We start from the raw sequence: 20,794 nt of genomic DNA on the forward strand, positions 1-20,794 counted from the left end.
GTTTTTATGAGGCTTCATGTAAAGTCTGTCATTTAAGAAGAGTTCATGTATCTGCAAAACACAGTTTGTATGTGTCATGTGTGCAAACATACCTCTAGGATTTTTTTCTCGAATGCTGTGTCTTTATAGAGGCACCATTGGGCTCTCTGTGGCTAAATCCGTTTTCTTGGCTACATTAATTGTTATTGTGTACAATTATATTGACCAAATAGTTACCCAACTTGATCTTAATAAAGAAAACTAAAGTAACTGGATTTGCCATGGTGTAGTCTTGACCTTGAGATTATGTTGCTAATGATGTATGAATCAGAGGGTCCTTTTGGTCTCACTTCTAAAATTCCCCAAATCTGTGGGGTTTGGTAGCACCTAGGAAGCTGCTGCTTACTGCCTTAGATAATGTGGGAGGAATGTTTAGGAATCCGATGGGGGTCCCAGCTCCAGCCCTGACTCCAGCATTTCTTGATGGGGTGACCCCATTCCCCACCTGCCAGCCCCCACTTCCACCCTTTTTATCACGGAAGGTAATAGTTGCTCTCTCTGCCACACCAAGGAGTGAAGATGCAAATGAGAAAGGTCAGTTGAAAATGATGTAGAAACCATAGCAAACTTTGCAGGGATTGTCCTCAATTTGTAAAACAGGTCTCGTTTACACAGCATTGTAAAGCAGAAGTAACCCGCAGGTCGATCGTAAGTCAACCCGGCAATTCTGTCTCCATTACAACGCCCGCCCTTTGTGCTTTGGCGTGCTCCTTCAGCAGGGATGTGTCGCACACGCATCCCTGCGGGTCTGTGGCTGCAGTTCTCAGCACTCACACGGGTTTTGATAAAAGACAAGCTCCCCGACCCGTCACGGGCAACAGCAGGTTCATATGCTCATGGAAAAGGACTGGAGGGAGGGAAAGACTTCTTCCTCTGGCTCCAAAGCTCAGTGCCTTCGTACAAAAGAGGAAAATTAATTTGGGGAAACAGTGAAATGACACAAATATAATCCTGATTGAGATGAGAGGAGGTGGTGGGGCTAGGAAAGGACCTAAGAGTCTGCTATAAATAAATAGTCTGATATAAATAAATAAAATGATCTTTTTTTTTTAAAGGGACTGGCACCATTGGGCATATTGCCTGAAAATTCTATTTAGCATTTAAATACGATTGTGAAATGCTCAATTAAAAGTTGAACCAATGTCATGCAAACCTGCTGATAATCTAGGCATATATGGGGCTGAGCCACTGCAGCAAACCACCCAGTATGTATGTTTCCATCACTGACAGCTGCTTTCTCTAGAGCACTGAGGGGCAGGGACTCTGGAATCCAACTGTGCCAGTTCAGATTCCAGCTCCACCACCTACCTGCTGTGTGACCTGGGACAGTTTAACTCCAAGCCTCAGTTTCCTCATCATGATGGCGGGTATAGTGATCTCTCTGTGGTGTGGATTGAGCGAGTTTATACATGGAAATCCCTCAGAGCTGTGACTGAAACAAGTTTTACCTATGTCGTATGACAAAGTATGTGTTGTTTGAAGATTCCCTGTGATGTTTATAAAAATCACTGACTGAATTCTTCTCTCTGCTCATTATGATTCTGAGTTCATCAGAAGGAAAGGATTCTGTAGCAGCACGCGTATACAGATACAAGAGCTGAAATCAGAACATCCCTAAAGTGATGACCTAAAAGTAATAATAGACATCCCAGGTGCTTGTAGAAAATCACTTTTTAATTTTTATTAGGTCAACCAAAATCAGCCCCTCGGTTTTCTAAACTTTTCCGACAGAGACCAGAAATTTGAATTTAGAACCAACTTCCTTTCTTGATTACAATCTTGAGACTATTTTCTGGGAACAGAATACCACGTTTTCCAGAAAGATCCCCACCCCCTTGCTTCTCAACACAGAGCAAGCTCCTTCATGCCATATTGTTGCCCTGCCTGTTCTCACAAACAGAACAAGCGTGTGTTGGGTTTCCTCTGCACTGGAACCAACACGTGTATGACACCAGCAAATACGGATGACAGTATGTAGCCCTGAAATGGTTTGCATGCCTTACTTTTATCCAGGTCTTCACAGCACATGGCTAAAGGGGCTCTTTGCACCCCTAGTGCTTTCTTAATTTAACAAGAAAATGATGCAAGGAAGGCAGTGTAGGGAGGTGGGATGGGGGAAGCCAGGGGAGGCAGGGGCACGATGCAGGGAGCAGTAGACTCCAGCCTTGGATGTGAAATGCTGGCTTGTGATAGATGCTCGCGGGGCAGAAACGCATAGGCTTCCAGCACCCGCCCCAGTTATGGGTGCTGCATTTCACCCCAAGACCCACCAGAAAGTACGCCTGATGAAACGCATGTAGCTGTTAAGCTCAAGTGCACTGGGATTCCTGTGTTAGGATAAGGTCTTCACACCCATTGCCATGGCTCCTGGGGAACTGCCTGCTTGGCTATCTGGGGAGTATCTGCAACCTCGGAGCGAGGGGGTGGGGGAGTGTTGGTCGCGCTCACACTTCCCTCCTGCCAGCCTCCCTGAGCACTACCTCTGCCCCCAGCCCTGCCCCTCATTAGCACTGCATGGACAGCCAGCGCACAAGACGGTCAGAGTCAGTTCTGGGGCAAATACACCAGGCGTGGCCCAAGTTTACTACAAAGTGCTTGCTTATTAAATGTTTTCCAGCATGTAGCTGGCCACTTTTCCCACGGGGGAAAGCACCCCATTTTTTTAATTGGAGTGGAGTTGATTTACAATGTCGTGTTAGTTTCAGGTGTACAGCAAAGTGATTCTGTTACACATATTATTGTTCAGATTCTTTTCCCTTATGGGTTATTACGAAATACTGAGTAGGCTTCCCTGTGCTGTACAGTAGGTCCTTGTTGGTTTTCTTTTTTATATATAGTATTTGTGTGTGTGTTCATTCCATCCTCCTAATGTATCCCTCCCCTGCTTCCCCTGTGGTAACTGTAAGTTTGTTTTCTATGTCTGTGGGTCTATTTTAAAAAACCCCATTTTAAGACCATGGGGGGGTTGCTCGGGGGTCAGGGAGCTGCTGTGTAGGCGGGATCTGAGGAAGGATGGGGTGCAGGACCCCACTTTGACTCTATGGGATGGAATGGAAACTTGGGGTCCCCCTGAATAGGCACAGGTGCATCTCACAAGTGTGCAAAACCCACCCCAAACCTACACCAGTGTGTGCGGACATGCTGAGAAAGGAAAGAAGCCCCGTGAGTGACACGTTCCTGGTGACACTTTTCTGGCTCTTTTCGTTGCTTGGAATAATGTTTCAGGTCACATCCTGTTGGCGATGCCCACCTGCCCACGAGTCTCCTTATTTTGCATTTGTGCAAGCAAACCACGATTGTCTTCGCTGGATGCTAGTTGCCCCCCTTAATGGTTGCCTTTCACTGGGCAGGAGCATCCCCCCGACCTTGGTGTAGAGACAGGTGTAAACATCTCTTCCCTAGCTCCAGGGGCTCAGAAATCCCTGCTCTGCCCATCCTCGGTGGGTGGTCTCACCTGTGAGCCCTGGGACCACCGGGTCACGTCGGTGCTGAAGGTCCATGGTCACATGGCGGGGCGGGGCAGGGCCAGCAGGGCAGACCCTCCCACGTTCCCTGCACCCCGATTGGCCTCCTGCCACAGACTGAGTGCCTGTCTGCCCGTCTGCCACCTCCTGGGCTTCTCCCCCCACCTCCGAGTGCCCTCCAAGCCTCCCCCCGCCTCCCAAACAGAGCTCGGCTCAGGCCATGACCCCTCCCAGCCAAACTGATGTAGGAGGTGATGTAGGACGCTTTCTCAGGCCAAGTTCATGGGCTCCTGGCTTCAGCGCCATTAGGGATTCTTGGTGCACTGTCCCCAGCACCCAGCCCTCACACAGGCCACCTGCTGAGATTCAGGGCAGGTGCACTGGCCTGAGGTGGGGCTTACGGGGAGCTGCAAACCTGCTCCCTCCCAGGACAGGGGTGACCAGAGCCCCCAGCACCTTCAAACTGGAAGGGCTGGCCCAACAGACCTCCTAGGCTGAGGGAGGGGCTCTGGGTGACGTTCCAGACTTTGAGAAACCGTTGACTAGAAAGTTGGCGGGTTTTGTGCAAATTGGGGAAGTGGGAGGTACAAGCTATGCAGTGTAAGATACACTCAGGGGGTGTATTGTAGAACACGGGGCATATAGCCAATATTTTGTAATAACTGTAAATGGATAATAACCTTTAAAATGGTATGAACAATATTTTTTTAAATTTATGTATAAATAGAAGGTCAAAGTAAAAATAGGGAAGTTAGAGAGAAATTCTTTAATCAGGAAGGTAATGAGTTGTATCCTAGCAGTGTCCACACAGAGGCAGCAGTGGCTGGCCTGCGGCACGTGTCCAGCCGGAAGTGACCGGCATCTGGGAGGGAAGGGGAGGCTGAGGTGTGGACTCCAGAGACCCCGCACAGGGCACGTGTGAACCATGACCTGTGGACTGGAGACCAGTCTGTGTGGCCCTTTAGAGACAAACTGCGCATTCAGGGCTACTGTCCAAGGCTTCATCCACGTCCCATCACAGTCGTTTCCATCTTTATCCAGTGCTTCAAGAAAGAAAACCAAGCTGACCACAGACCCTGCCCTCTTGTGCCCATCCTACTAGAACCAGGTGAAGGGCAGGAATGAGGCCTCTCCTGTGGGCAGAGCTGAAATTTCACATCTCTCTGAACACCACTCCTTTACTGAAAATCAGTAAAGTAGCAGAGAATAAAGTAATCCACACAGAGTCTTTGTCTTGCTGTACTTTTTCAGCAGAAACAGACTCTTCTCAAAAGTAATATATATTAGAGAATTTGTGCTCAAATCATAACATTTTCACCTTTGAGTTTTTCTGGAAAATACCTCTTGCGACTTCCAGTGATTCCAGAATGTCATTTATTTTTTTAATGTGGCAGAATTTCCTTTAGCACTTTGACGTTCCTGCACCAACTGTGTCGTGCGGTGGGAACTTTCTCTGTCACTAGGTCACATTGCTCGTGGAAAACATTGATGCTGGGAGATGTCACCATAAATCGCAAAGACGGACGTGCCTCCTGAAACTAGAAACCATCAAGCCATCCCGGGAGTGAAAGCATATGTTACCTTGGTTGCCTGTGAAAGTCTTGGGTTACTTCTTGATGTAATTTTTCTAGAACAACACAGTTTGGGATTATTTCATCAAACTCTTGAAGCTTCTGCTGGCAGGGCCGAGGGCAGAAGGCGGCTGCCCTCTGTTTTGACAGGTTAATTCCCTGAGCTGATTCTTGTCACCTTTCCTAGTGACAGTCTCAGCCTCCTTTATTTCTCTGGACTTCCCACCGATGGCATGGCCGTAACTACTGTCTGTGCTCACACAGAATTGCTTCTGTCGACGGGAGTGGGTAACGAGAGTGTCCAGGTCACCTGGTTTACTGAGGGTCATAAAATCAACAGCAGACCCCCCAGAAGGGCATTGGCTGGAAGCAGATTCTCTCCCCCCAGCCCTGTGCATGTGGGGTGAAGCTGCAGGAGTGAGCGGCCCTTGTCAGCACGGCCGCTTTCTCTCGGGAGGGCACGGGGGCACGAGGTGTGGGGAGTGGGCGTCTCCTCCCGCTGGCAGCCGTGAGCTCTGGCCACCCCAGGATAAAGGAAGACCCGGCCTCTCCAACAAAGCCCCCCCCGCCCCAGCCCATGCACCCCTTCTTGCATCTCCCCCAGGCAGCAGCAGGAAGGATCCGCATCCCCAGTGTCTGGTCCTTAAATCAAGGCTACGTGGCGGGACAGGGGCAGCCTCGCGTGTCATGGGGCCCCAGTGGGTGAGTGGCCGTAGGCCGGAGTCAGTGGGGTCCCACCCCCAGAACAGGGGGCTGCAGGGAATGGACAGGTGGACTCCAAAACCAGTGGGGTGCTGGGGGGAGGAACCACAATTCTCGTCCTTCTCAAAATGTGTTCCCAGAAGGGAAAACGTGGTGCCCTTGGAAGGTTGCCTGTGTAGGACAGAGGGTTGGATTCTGACCTGAGAAGTCCAGTTGGGTAGGAGAACACCACCAATCCCTGTTCGCTCGCCGGGTGCAGGGCACACATGGAGCTGTCCCAGTAAGAAGGCTGCTAAGTGACCGCGTGCTTGTCAGTGGAGCCAGCTGGGGAAGCGCGCCCATGATGAGCTGCCCCCGTGGGGATCGTCCGGCAAGGCAGAGGGCGCACTCGGGAGCTTTTCTAGAACACCACATGCCGGCGGCCGGACTCAGCTCGCAAGTAGAAAATCTGGAAGCTGTGGTTGTGTTGCATTAAACAGGCACTTCAGCCTTGAGAATGGAACACGCCGCCTTCGGCTCGGCCTGTGGCCAGCAGCTCTGCCTACGTCCTGTGTGCAGCAAATGGAAACCGCAGGTGGCTGGCGTCCCAGGGAACAGGGCGTGTGGGTGAAGGAGGCCTCGCAGAGCGAGGCCCCCAGAGTTGGGCAGGGGCCCGAGGTCCACACGACTGTGGCTGGAGGACCAGGCTTTTGGTGGTAAAGGCAGATTCGGTGCTGAACGGCTCGGGGTTTCCACGTGGGATGGAGGCCCGGAGCTCCACGTTGAAAGGAGGCTGCGGTGCAGAGGGATAGAGGGGTTCAGTGACCCCGGGGCCCACATCCAATGAGGGAAGGCCAGGCCGGGCAGCGTTCTCTGCAGCGGAGGGTTGGTATCTTGTTCTCTCGCTGACACCTGCGAAACTTCTCCATGTTCTGAGAGGTGACCTGGCTTTGGGGTTCAGGGCGTGGCCTCCGGTCCTGCGTGGGGATCCTGTGTGGCTTCGAGCACGTGATTGGCTTGTCTGTGCCTGTCTCCTCATCTATAAATCAGGGTTGACGGTAGCGGAGCCCACCTGGCGGGGCTCCAGAGAGGGTTTAAGGAGTCTGTTCGAGCCCAATCCTGAGAACACTGCCCAGCACACGGCAAGGACGAGACACCATCACCAAGATTGCCTTTAAAGAGTACGTCCAGCTGCCACTGCCTGTGTCCCTACACAGCTAGTGAAACCCACTGGGACCCAGCCACTTAAGCAGAAGTGTTAGTGGAATCTCCAGGAAACATAATTTCAAAATGATTATCTGATACAGTTTAAAGTTTTAGCAAAAAGTTCCTTTTCCCCTGTCTGCTTCTTCCAAGAAAATATAATCTGTCTTAAAACAGATTCCATAATTGCTAGAACTTTCTTTAAAGTGTAGAAGAAAGAGATGCTTATGTTTTGCAAGAATCAAAAGTATCCATGAGGTATGCCTTTGATGCTGCCAGTGGCTTGAGGATTTTTTAGTGATAATGAAGTTGTCCCTTCGTATCTGCAGGGGATTACATTCCAAGGCACCCATTGGATGCCTGAAACCGCGGGTAGTACCGAATCCATATACTATGTTTTTTCCCATGTACTACGTGGAGATGCTGGACAAAGGGATGACTCACGTCCCAGGTGAGATGGAGTGGGACAGGCACACTTCATTTTATTGCAATTCATAGATGTGTCTTTTACAAATTGAAGGTTTGTGGCAACCCGGCATCAAGCTAGTCTATCAGTGCCATTCTTTGTCAACAACATTATTTTTTAATTAATGCTGTTTTTAAATGTTTAATTTGTTTTTTAGACACAGTGCTGTTGCACACTTAATATACTATAGTGTGGTGTAAACATAACTTTTATACGCACTGGGAAACCAGAACATCTGTGTGACTGTCTTTACTGCAATATTTGCTTTATTGCGATGGTCTGGGACCAAACCTGAAATATCTCCAAGATCTGCCTGAGCGTGAGATTTCATCTCACTATTCAGAACAGTGTGCAATTTAAATCTCATGAATTGTTTATTTCTGGAATTTTCCATTTAATATTTTTGGACCATGGTCAACCAAGGGTAACTGAAATCACACAAGGTGAAACGGTGTCTAAGGGGGACTACTGGGTTAAATAATGTGGTTTCACTTTAATTTCTATTAAATATTAATATTATCCAGGTTATATAAAATTGATGCTGACTTTGTCCTCCTGAGAGGTTCACAAAAATCAAAAGGAAATATCTGAGGACATTTATCGCCTAATAATTGGGAAGCTATTTTAGAGACTGTCACAGAGAGTCTGTCCTTCCATAAGGTTTCTCAATGGACAATTCTAGAATGTTCCACCAGGGAAATATTCCTTCTTGACTGCAGTGGCTTTGCATCCTGGGCATTATTCTCATCCTTCACCCAGATGAGCGTCAGTGCCGTGGAAAGATGGCCTGTGGTCCTGCCGGGGAGGGAACACGAGTCTGGCCCGTGGCACTCATGTGTTTACTCCTTCATGCATTCCCACGGCTGCTGCCCACGAGGCCCAGGCCAAGCCCTGGACATCTCCCTCACCTGGCCTCACCTGGTGTCTCCAGCAACCCGCACGAGGTCTGTTCCATGGCAGGCACTTATTAATCTGTGGGAAATACAGGTTGCTCTTTTCTGATAGCTAAGCTGCACTTTTCCAAAGAACCAGATTTTTTTTAACATGCAGTGATTGCTAAAATATAAGGTCGAGAAGAGTTTTTAAAGTTCTGATTTTATGATGAATCAAGGGAGCATCACACTTCTGAGATGGCTGTTTCTTCCTGAGGGCTGGACCACAGATGCTCTTCGGACGCTCGCAGGCACCCTTCGTGGACCGCCATCTGTGCCCGCCTCCCCGAGGTCCCCTTGCTGGGTCCAGCTGCTAAGCCCTCCGCTTCCTGCTTCTCCTCTTGCCTCACCTCCCACCTGCTCCCAAGGGCTCGTATCTTACCCTGGAACCCTGTTTCCTCCAGGGTCAGAAACTTGCTTCCTTCCCTCAACGACAGATCCCTCCCAGTCCTGCAGGCGTCGCCCGGCTGCTCTCAGCCCCTTTCCCTCCCCATGAGTTGCCTCTGTCCCGGGCCAGGCCCTTGCCCATCTTCTCTGGGCGGTGGCAGTAAGGCACCTGGCCCCCACCCCGTACTTGACGGCCACCCACCTCCCAAGTGACCCATCCCAGAGGAAACCCGGACCCTGCACTCTGTCCCCTCCAGGAGAGATGCAGGTGCTGACCTTTCTGTCAGCCTTACCTCCTACAGTGGGGACAGTTGTGCCCCAAAGGTATATTGAAGTCCGTCCCCTCCCTCCCCCGCCCCTCCCCCAACCTATGAACGTGTCCTTATTTGGACACAAGGTCTTTGCAGAAGTAAAGAAGAGATCATCCTGGGTCAGGATGGGCCCTAATGCCATGACCAGTGAGTGTCCTGGTAAGAAGAGGAAGGGTGACACAGAGACAGACGCATAGGGAGAAGGTCACATGACCTGAAGGCAGAGATCGGGGTGATGCGTCCACAAACCCACGGACGCCTGTGATTGACAACAAACCACCAGAAGCCGGGGGGAGGCACGGGACAGATTGTCCCCTGGGGCCTCCCGGATCAGCCCTGCCCACACCTTGGTTTTGGACTTCTGCCCTCTAGAACTGAGAGAAAATTAATTTCTGTCCTTTTAAGGCAGCCAGTATGGCCCTCGGTTACGGCAGCCCCAGGAACCAACCCACCTCCCATCCCCGCCTGCTCCGTCTCTGTCCTCCCGGGAGCACCTGGACACGTAGTCTCCGTGCTCCCCCGTCTCCCTCCCTGTGTCCTGGATGGATCACTCCACTCGTCCTTGAGTCCAGCTCCTGAACTGCCTCCTCCAGGAAGTCTCCCCTGCCTGGCCCTCCAGGCCAGGTTTGGCGCTCCATCTGCACCCCGCACAGCATGCTCCTTGCATAGACTAGAGCAGGCTATCTCAACGGGAAGCGATTCTGTCCTGACCCTTGGGGACACTTGGCGGTATGTGGAGGCATTTGTGGTTATTACATCTGGCACAGGGCCGCTATTGCATGCAATGGTTAGAGCCCAGAGATGCTGCTAGACCTCCTACAATGCATAGGACAGCCCCACTACCAAGAATGATCCACCCCCAGATGCCAGTAGTGCCCAGGCTGAGACTCTCTGATCTAGAGAACACTCGCTTCTGAAGAGATATATTGTATGTTTCCCTGCTTGTCTACACCAGTCCTGGTGGGGACCACCCTATCACCCACGGTTGTGGCCCAGGTCTGCCCGCCACATCACCTCCCTTCTCATAATTGGGCTACAGGTCGTAACGTCAGACAGTCTTGTTGGCATCCGTAGGAGAAAATAAGCATTTAACCTCTTGGGTACAGTCCCTTCCGTGTCGACGACTTTGATAGACCCAAGCGTGTCTTTAAGGATGGGTCAACCACAAGGGTGACGCCCCTGGACGTGTGTGCAGTGAAAGGTTGTGTCCTGATGGGCAGAGAATCACAGCTTCCTTCTGGGTGTCCCCAGGGGTTCACTCAGACATCTTTCCAAAACACAGCATCACCTGCTGGTGCCCTGCCTGCCTCGGGTGGACACACGCAGCCCACGATGCACTGTGAGAACATTTCTGCTAGGGAGAAACTGCAGTGCCTTTCTCCAGCAGACGGTATATCCACGTGCACATGTGCGCAAAGCTTTCATCCTGGTCCCTGAATGGAGGATCCTGGCCTTTCCCACCTAAAACCACCCAAGAGTGGCTCCACTCTGTCCACCTGGCAGTGCGGCCCCTAGAGCTGCTCAGCACAAGTGCCCTGTCCCCAACACCTTTTGTTCCTATGGAATGTTCTAGTGGTCTGTCTTGAAACTTGCTTTTCTAATAGGCTTTATGTGTGTGACTGTGAATTAGTGCCCAATGTCAGAATTATAAAACAGACCTTGTGTCCTCAAGGTGTAACTTCCAGAAAGATAAACTTAGCTTTTTGTTTCTGAGGTGAATATTTTGAGTTGACAGTTTCTAGAATCTGCCTTACAGTCTTTTTTTTTTGTGATTTATATTATAAAAATAAGACCTTTAATATATAGTAGAATCCTTACAACATTTTGTGACGAGGATATAGAAGTTTGATTTTTTTAATTGAAGTGTAGTTGAGGTATAATATTATGTGTTACGGGTGGTCATTATAGTGATTCACAATTTTAAAGGTTATACTCCATTTATAGTTATTATAAAATACTGGCTATATTCCCTGCATTGTACCTTGTATCTTATTTTATGCATCATAGTTTGTGTCTCTTAAACCCCTCCCCCTCTCTTGCCCTCCCCCCCACAGCGGTAACCACTAGTTTGTTCTCTATATCTGTGTCTGTTCCTTTTCTGTTATATTCACTAGTTTGTTTTATTTTTTAGATCATACAGTGTTTAACTTTCTCAGTCTGACTTATTTCATTTAGCACAATGCTCTCCGAGTACATCCACGTTGCTGCAAATGGCAATATTTCATTCTTTTTTATGGCTGAGTAGTATTCCATTGTAGATACGTACCACATCTTCTTTATCCATTCATCTGTTGATGGACACTTAGGTTGCTTCCATATCTTAGCAATTGTAAATAATGCTGCTATGAACATTTGGGGTGCATATATGTTTTTGAATTAAAGTTTGGGGGTTTTTTTCAGATATACACCCAGGAGTGGATTTGCTGGGTCGTATGGTAGTTCTATTTTTAGTTTTTGTATCTCACAAAAGGTCTTATCAACAAAATCTGGGAGACTTCCCTGGCAGTCCAGTGGTTAAGACTTCACCTTCCAATGCAGGAGGTGCAGGTTCGATCCCTGGTCGGGAAGCCTAGATCCCACAAGCCTCGTGGCCAAAAAACCAAAACAGAAAACAGAAGCAATATTGTAACAAATGCAATAAAGACTTTAAAAATTGTGCACATCAAAAAAGAAAATCTTAAAAAAAAAAAAACAGGATCTGGAACTAAATTACAAATAGCTAGGGTGGGGTGAGGGGATGCCGTTAAATAACTTTGCTATAGGATGTCGAAATAATGGAAGCAAATAGAAACATGAGCTTCTGCTTAAAACCCAAGGAGGGCACAGGGACCTGAATGCCCAGCAGAGGGATGGGACGCAGGGAAGGGCTGAGCCTCCGCGTCTTTGGACACACTGATTGCCTGGAGGGAGCCCGCCAAGCCCCTCCCACCCCCACTAGCAAAGCCCTTTCCCTGGCGGGTTCTGTGCCTCCTGCGAGCCTGGCCATGACGCATCTTTCCCTGGTACTTCGACCTCAAGGGGCCTCCGGTCATCACCCGGTGGTCTGGAGGAGGCAGCTGTGCTTGGGGGGATGAAGTTGATCAGTGGAAGCCCACTTTCCTGACCAGCCCTGATGATCAAGCTCAAGTGGAGTGTTGTCTGTGGGAGTTTAATGAGATACTACGTGTGAAAGCGGCCACACCACTGCAGCACATCAGCAGACGTGACCAGACGTGGACCAGATGCCATCGCACTTGTGGGCAGAGGCCACGTGGGGATTCAGGGCGTTTCACGTCGAAACCCAACACCAGCTCGTTGACGGCGTGTCCCCACCGCGCCATTCTGCCCCCCACTCCCTGCCCTTTCAGCAGCCTCTTCTCCTCCCCACTTCGGCTGGTGCTGGGTGGGACCCCTGACAGGCAGCAGGTCTCCCCCCTGTAAACTCACCGTCCTCCTATTCGACGTATGAGGCCCGGGGCTTCCCTCGGGAAGGTTACTCTTGGGTTCCAGTCACTGCAAGGACCCTCACATCTCTCCCAACACTATAGTCTCTCACACACACACACACGTGTGCACATACAAGCGCACATGTGAATGCTCGTGTACATACAAACACACACATGCATATGCACACTGGTATGCGCACATGTGAACATGCATGCACAGAAGCACATACACATGTTCTCAGACCTATGGTAAGGGCTGCAGAATCATATCAATGCATTTCCACCCGCAAGTGCTTCTCTTGGTGCTCCATTGGAGAGATCCAGCAGAAGTCCCTCCCTCACTGGTCAGTGGCTTCAGAGTCATTGTTTTGATTTGGGAAAGAGTTTCTTGGAAGCAGTCTCAACCGTTGTAGAGTTTTATCTGTCCTTCAGAACTTGTAAGTTGATCTACTTTGAACAGCAGACCTTAAAAGAGAGGCAAAATCACTGCTGTCTCTCCGAGCGGACCTCCTTTCAAAGATGCTTGTTCCTGTGCTTTCCTCAAGCCGAGCGTGTGACCCATCTGAGCTTCTCCTCCACAGCCAGCGTCCTGAAGGGAGTCCACACTGAGCACAACACATGCTTGAAACCGGCGTCAGAGGGGTAAGGGTGCGTGAGCGCTTTTAGACTAAAAATTACACTTGCAAAGACTTTAAAAACAAGTAGCAGCAGCTCTATAATTCAGCCCAGGTAATGAAATCCAATGCAAAATATTGGATTTGCCTGAAGATGTTTTTGTGACCAAATAAGCCAAGTCATAATATCCTCACGAAAGACAGAGAATTTTGTGTGTGTGTGTGTGTTTTTCCAAGAGGGCAGAATGAAACTAACTTTGCCAAAGAATAAGGAGGAGCTCCTCTGTGATAGTTTCAAAAATAAAAATCCACATTTATTGTGTTCATCATGTGCCTGGCACTGTGCCAAGCATCTTATACGTTTTAACGTATTAAATCCCTATAAAAATTCAGTGTCATATAATCCTGTGACTATGCTTATTTTGCAGATGAGGAAGTTGAGATTCAGAGAGGTTAAGTAACTTACCCAGGGTCACACAGCCAGGAAGTGTTGGAGCAGGGATTTGAATTCTGTACACCCACCGAACACACACACACACACACACACACACACACACACACACACACTGTGCCCTAGCTTCACCAAGTGTCTGCCCATCCTCCTCTGAATACAGCTGCATATTTCAACCACCACTTTTGGACCACTTATCTTCACCCACCATGACCTGATAAACATTTACTACCCGTATTTCAAGGCTCAGTTCAAGTGTCTTCAAATGTGGAAATCTTTCTGACCACACAGACAACAAACACTACCCCTTCTCTTTTCCTCTCCCCCAAGGTAGAATCCATCCTCCCCTCTGAGCTGTAAGTTCTATGAGGACCGAAATCGTTTCCAGTTTAGAAAGCCCTGCAGTCCCAGTAACCAGCACAGTTCCTAACCCGGGGAGGACTTGTAGCGGTGAATAGAGATGGACTATCTCCTCCTTGCTCTGGGCCGTCTTTATTCCATATACCAGTGGCTCTCATTCAGGAGTGATTTTATCTCTGAGGGGACATTTGGCGATGTCTGGAGACAGTTTGGATGTCATAGCTCAGGAGGTGCTGCTAGCATCTAGTGGGTGGAGGCCACGGATGATGCTAAACATCCTATGGTGCACAGAACACCCCACGACAAAGAGTTATCCAGCCCATGTTGTCAACAGTACGGGGGCTGAGAAACCCCGACATACCCCTTCTGTCTCAGCAGTGACAACACCCTGGATTCTCTCCCCGTAATGATTCTAAGGCCCTACAGGCAGGGGCCAGGATCATTTTGTCTTTCTAAGCCCAGCACCCAACATACTGAGTGAGTGAATGAATGAATGAATGAACAAGAGGTGAAGAAGTGACAGAGCCAGACTGAAATTGAATGTGCACATCAGGGTAATGAAAGCCACATAAGACCAGGTGGCCTGTCCGAGGACCTGAGTCTGGGGTCGCTTGTTAGCTGTGTGGAAATGTTTTCATGTTGATCATTGTGATTGGTCCCCCCAAAAAGCTATAAGCAAAAAAAAAAAAGGTCAAACCAAAGCACCAACTAATGGTTTTGTTTGACAGATGCAGCCCCAGAGAACTGTGTTATCATTAGAATTGCTTGGCATCAATATTACTGAGAGATTTTGAGATTTTTTAAGGTTTGTTAGGTCAGAATCCTATGGTTGCACATAACCCTACGTTTATAATCTGGAACAAGACAGACTGATTGTAACCAGGAGAGAGAGTTTACTTTTCTAACCTCTTAATGCTTGCACAGAGCTATCACAGTGGGCTAAGCAAACTGTCACATCAGGTCCTTTGGCATTAAATACAAGTATAGGTATTTTAGGGAAAACAAGAGTATTTTGAAGGAAAATCTCCAGAAAAGACTCTCTGAGTATTAGTTACATGGAAATAGATAAGAGAGAAATATCAATGTTAGGAAAATAAGAAAAACTGTTCTTAGTTGGTTGTACGCACCTTAAAATTCTCAAAATGTTTTCAAATTCAATATCTTATCTGACATTCATCATGATGCTGTAAAGTGGGTTTTGTCCCTGATTTATAGAGGAAAATACAGAGGGTCAGAGGAGTTAGGCTGAAGGTTTCCCCAAAATCCAGACTCTAGGAGACTGTACCCGGGAAGGAAGAACGGAGCTGCAACCTTGCTAATCATTAGAGGAAAGCAAATGAACACTACAGTGAGGCACCACCTCACACCGGTCAGAATGGCCACCATCGAAAAGGCTAGGGCTGCCTTGGCGGCGCAGTGGTTGGGAGTCCGCCTGCCGACGCAGGGGACGCGGGTTCGTGCCCTGGTCCGGGAAGATCCCACATGCCACGAAGCGGCTGGGCCCGTGAGCCATGGCCGCTGAGCCTGCGCGTCCGGAGCCTGTGCTCCGCAACGGGAGAGGACACAACAGTGAGAGGCCCGCGTACCGCAAAAAAAAAAAGTCTTCAAATCATAAATGTTGGAGAGGGTGTGGAGAAAAGGGAACCCTCCTGCACTGTTGGTGGGAATGTAAATTGGTACAGCCACTCTGGAGAACAGTATGGAGGTTCCTTAAGAAACTAAAAATAGAGCTACTGTATAATCCAGCAATCCCACTCCTGGGCATATATGCAGAGAAAACACCAATTCAGAAATGTACATGCACCCCGATGTTCATAGCTGCACTATTGATGAAAACCAAGACATGGAAGCAACCTAAGTGTCCATCGACAGACAAATGTATAAAGAAGATGTGATATATATATATATATATGCAATGGAATATTACCAGCCATAAAAAGAATGAAATATTGCCATTTGCAGCAACATGGATGGACCTAGAGATTATCATTCTAAGTGAAGTAAGTCAGACAGAGAAAGACAAATACCATCTGATATCACTTATATATGTGGAATCTAAAATAATGATACAAATGTACTTACTTCCAAAACAAACAGACACACAGACCTAGAAAAGAAACTTACGGATACCAAAGGGGAAAGGTGGGGGAGGGATAAATAAAGAGTGTGGGATTAACAAATATACACTACTATATATAAAACAGATAATCAACAAAGACCCACTGTACAGCACAGGGAACTATATTCAGTATCTTGTAAACCTATAATGGAAAAGAATATATAATACACATATTGTGGGAATATATATATATATATATATATATATATATATATATAACTGAATCACTTTGCTGTACACCTGAAACTAACACAACATTGTAAATCAACTATACTTCAATTAAAAAAATAAAGAAGTTCCCTGGTGCCCTAGTGGTTAGGATTCGGCACTTTCACTGCCGAGGCCTGGGTTCAGTCCCTGGTCAGGGAACTGAGATCCCGCAAGCTGCATGGTGTGGCCAAAAAAACAAAAAAGAAAAAGAAAGAAAAGAATGGGAGTTGGTTCAACATGAGTATGGCCCTGGACCATCAGAGGCCCGGGTTGGACCGAGTGACACTCCCCTTCTTGGTGCAGTGGGCACCTCAAGGGCATTTCAGCAAGAAGAGCACAGCCGCCCTGGTTTTCGAGCCCAGGGTGTCACTGGGTGATGCTTAAACAGCCCATCAGAGGAGGACAGGTGACCTATGAAAAGATATTTGTTAGCTGCAAATGAGGGTGTAGGACAGGGGGCGAGATGGGAGTGCTTTGTGGCCAGCTGAGTGCGGTGAAGATGCTAAGCCCTCCGAGCGCCACACACGGTCTCTGTCTCCCGGCTGCTGAATTGACTGAGCGCTGGTGCTCTATGTTCATCATTCTTCTCGGGAAGAAGAGGCAACAAAGACTGGTCTGTTCATCTGGGGGGTTATCTGTTGTTTTCCGTAACAATTGAGACTTTCACAAAGAATTAGCAAAGGCTGTGTCCATGCCAAGAGCGTTGGAATATTCCAAGATGATTGTGAGCTTGTATTTTTCTGGCTGCTTTTAGTTCAGAATTCTCAAGGCATACCATAAATTTTCAGTATTATAGAAAAGAATGGTAGAGATGGTTAGAATTTGCATTTTATACAAAACAATAGCCCTTGATACTTGCTCCCACTTATGTAAAAATGGATGCCGACATCCCTGCAAAGATGCATTCGCCTGTGTTTAATGAAGTAACGTTGGACTTTGATCTTGACCCACATAATGATGATTATAAATGTATTAGCTTTTCATAGTCCCTTTTTATAAGTGTAACTACACCACATAAGCAAAGCAGGAGAGACGGGGAAGTTTCTGTAAGCCAATAAATGGTGGTTTCCTGTCTTCTTTTCCAGTTTTCCGTCACCCTTTAGCAGCTCATTTCTTGTGCACCAGGCAGCTAATTAGAAGCGGTGGTCTTGCCCTTGATTGGCGGATGGAAAAGCTCAGCCAGAGGGATGTCCAGAGCAGCCAGAGCAAAGCAGTAGCTCTGGGTTTCTGACTCGCCACCGCCCCCCCCCATCCCACCACCAACTGGGCTTTGCTCTGAGTCTCCACTGTTGAAAAGACAAATGTTAAAAAGGAACCATGAGCTCTGAATTTAAATATGTGGAACAGCCTCCCGTTCCCAGTTTGTAGGGATCCGGTGCCATTTCCCCCGTGAATGAAGACGTCTTCCCAGGGGAGTTACGGGTGGGTTATCAGAGAGACCCAAGATGGGAGGATCTTGGTCCCCAGGCCACACAGACCTGGGTGGCTGCTGCCCTCAATTCTGTACAAGGGAACAGGTATGTGGTGTAGCCCAGCCAGGCCCTGGGGGTGAGGTCCAGGTCCCGTTCAGGTCCCCTTACACAGATGGCAGATACCCGCAGTGTGCTGTAACAAAAATATTACATGCCGAGGGCCTGTCCAGAGAGCATTGTTAGTGAAAGTTCATAAACAACAGGAGACTGCTGAGAACGGTGTGCACGCGCTTGCTAGTGGGTGAAACTCAGGGTGTTTCCATCCCACCTACAAAACACGTGCGTGGGATGCTCGGGAAGACAAGCAAGTCTTCCAGGACGGGTGAAGGGAAGTCAAGTGCGAGGAATTGTAGCTGAGAGACTAAGAGAGCGTTTCTGTTGATGGGCCGTGAGGAGGCGGCGTGGGGAGCGGCTGAGAGTGGTGCCGACTCATCTGATGGAGGGTCCGGCTCTGCCCAGCCCCTCAGGGTCCTCTGTCTGCCCATTCCCTCTGATGCCAAGTGTACCGCATTCCCCAGGGCTCCCTGGAGGGGTGGCGATGGCCCGAGACACGACCACCTCAGCGGTGTCTGCTGGTCCCTTCTCGCTCATGGTCTAGAGCCTGCGTCCATCCTGAGATGAAGCAGACCCTCTGGTCTCTGCAGACCCAAAGGCTCCGTCCTTCAGACCGGAGCATCGCTGGTCACTGTGAGGGGAGTGGACCTCTCCTAGCACCACCCCCCTACCACCGGCGGTTGTGTGAGGAAGCATTGGCCTCCCCTGGACCCCTCACTGGGGACTCGAGGACAGGCTTCCACCTCCGTGGAAATGACCCTACCATCTTCTCAGGAACTGGTTCCCTCATGGCATGAATTACAAGAAAGTCATTCATTGCTGCTGAGCTTGAACATAAAAAGTTGGAGTTGTAAAGTATGTATGTGAATCTATAAATATACACATCTATACATAAACATGTATCTCTAAGTTATCATTAAAGGCATTCTGTGGTGGGAGGGAAGGGAAGTTAGAACAGCATTTTGCCTCCAGGATAATGGGCTCCGTTTTGCATCGATGCTCTTTTGATAAAGCTGGTCCTCCCCGCTTGGGCATGGGACCTGGAGCAGTGGCCGCCTTCCAGCATCCTGGGTTGAGCTCGTTCTGAGGACGCCAGCGGCCCGCGTGTCTCTCTCTCCCCAAAAAGCTTGCCCGCCACTGGACCCCTCCGTCCATTTGGTAACGAAGCTGTGATGTTCCATATCTCCCCTTTCATCACACCGATTCAGACATCAGAAATCCCTGCCACTTTGTGTGTTCTTCACAACGAGGGTGGGAATTGGGATTGTTGATGGGTTCTAACCTGCTTTATCTTTCCTCTCACTCAGGGGCGGATCTGTAGAAAAGCGGGCAAATCAAAAAAGTCCTTCAGTCGCAAGGAAGCCGAAGCTACCTTTAAGAGTTTGGTGAAGACTCATGAAAAGTACGGCTGGGTCACCCCGCCCGTCTCTGACGGCTGATGTTTGCAACGTGGGATAGACGCTTCAGCCGCCTCTGCACACACACAGATACCCGACATCTCCTCCTCCACGCTGAGCATCCTTCATCCTTTTTCACTCCAGCCGGAACTGAATCCTGAATGCCAAGGAGACTTTTAAGTTATTTATGACCAGATGTGTTTACAGAGAGAAAGAGGGAGCCAACGCTGTTTGGCATTAGGTTTCAATTATAAATGAATGATCATCTCTAAGTCACTTTAGAACAAACGTCAAGATGGTGACATTCCCCAGCCCGCCTGCCCCTCCGCCCGCCCCATCCCTTTGGCCCTTAGCTTCTTTCCATGACAGCAACTCCAAAGAGCAGGCAGGAAACTCAGTGCCCTATTCTGGACCCGTTTACATGTAAAAGGCGCCGTTCATATGTAACAGGAACGCCCTGCATCACCAGTACATGTTTGCTGTGCTCTGTATCTCTGTTTCTCTCCCTGGCAGGTCAACATAACTTGAAGACGTGTCTTCCTGTGGCCCCATGTCATGACATGTAGACCTCATGTGTGCTATGACCTTTGGCTCATGAAAACAAAAATTTAATATTGCCAGGTTCTAGTGATTTAAAACAGCAACTGACCACTTGGTTAAACCGTGCTCCCAATGCCGACGCTGCAGTGTGTGTGTGTGTTGTCCACAGCTCAGCCCGTGCCCGTGGGTGAAGCCGGGTGTGCCGTGGCCATGATGGGGCACACACGGTGCAGATGCCAGGGGCGCCCTCCCTGGGGCTCAGAGCAACGGTGGTGAGATGCGGACAGTCTCTTCCAATATCCTGAGATGCTCCTACGACATTTGTGTTCCTGTCTTCTCTCTTCTGGTCAACCCACCACCAAAAGCAAAAGACAATGTCCCATTCACTGAAGTCACCTTACTCACTTTCTTCTGTGTGCTCGTGACAGGGAATGCCAGAACTGCCAAAGGAGACCCAGTGACCGTACGATGATTTGCATGGCCCAGTAGTCACTTGTGTGTCCCCGAGGCTGGGATGCGTGAGCACCCTTGCTAGGATATAAATTTCTGTTATTTAACTCCCCACAATTTCATTTTTCTCTTCTGTTGAGTTACTTAGAACTTTCTAAGAAAAACCATGAAATGAGGAAACACTGTTTATAATAATATGCGGAAAGAGGTTAAAATGTTCATTCCAAGTGGAAAAATCTTATTGGACACATTTTAAATAAAATCATGCATACCTGAATCCAGTCATTGTGGGCTATCCTTCCATTTAAAATATTTAATCTATTTTCAGAATTTAATATTTCAAATACTACGAATACCATGACAGCATTCTGCAACAAGGTGCAGGAAAAGAGTCTTAGGAACCCATGGTCTTTGCAAAAATCCAGTGGGTTAAAATCGCCCCCAGAAGCAACCAGGGAGACAATTAGAAACTAACTGGAAGCATTAAGGGATGGTTTGGCCAAACTCTGATGTTGCCAATTATATTTTGCCACTATGAGGGAAGGGGAATTTTCTTTGCTGATTGTATTAAATTCTTCAGGCAATTTTGGGTATTCAGAGTTTTGGGTTCACTCACCAAGGTGATCAGAGATCTGAGACACCACGCCT

General features: G+C 48.5%; 1 protein-coding gene across 1 annotated transcript in view; it reads left to right on the forward strand.

The window, feature by feature from the left end:
• The window catches only part of UBE2QL1 (ubiquitin conjugating enzyme E2 QL1), a 44,019-nt gene extending 23,596 nt beyond the window's left edge, over positions 1-20,423 (forward strand). Inside the window, exon 2 of the mRNA XM_060295644.1 lies at positions 19,067-20,423. Coding sequence (XP_060151627.1) covers positions 19,067-19,198 — 132 coding nt within the window. The 3' untranslated portion in view covers positions 19,199-20,423. The remainder of the gene's footprint in view (positions 1-19,066) is intronic.
• The last annotated feature ends 371 nt before the right edge of the window (positions 20,424-20,794 follow it).

The sequence above is a fragment of the Globicephala melas genome, chromosome 3, assembly GCF_963455315.2.
Source record: "Globicephala melas chromosome 3, mGloMel1.2, whole genome shotgun sequence".
Lineage (NCBI taxonomy): Eukaryota > Metazoa > Chordata > Mammalia > Artiodactyla > Delphinidae > Globicephala > Globicephala melas.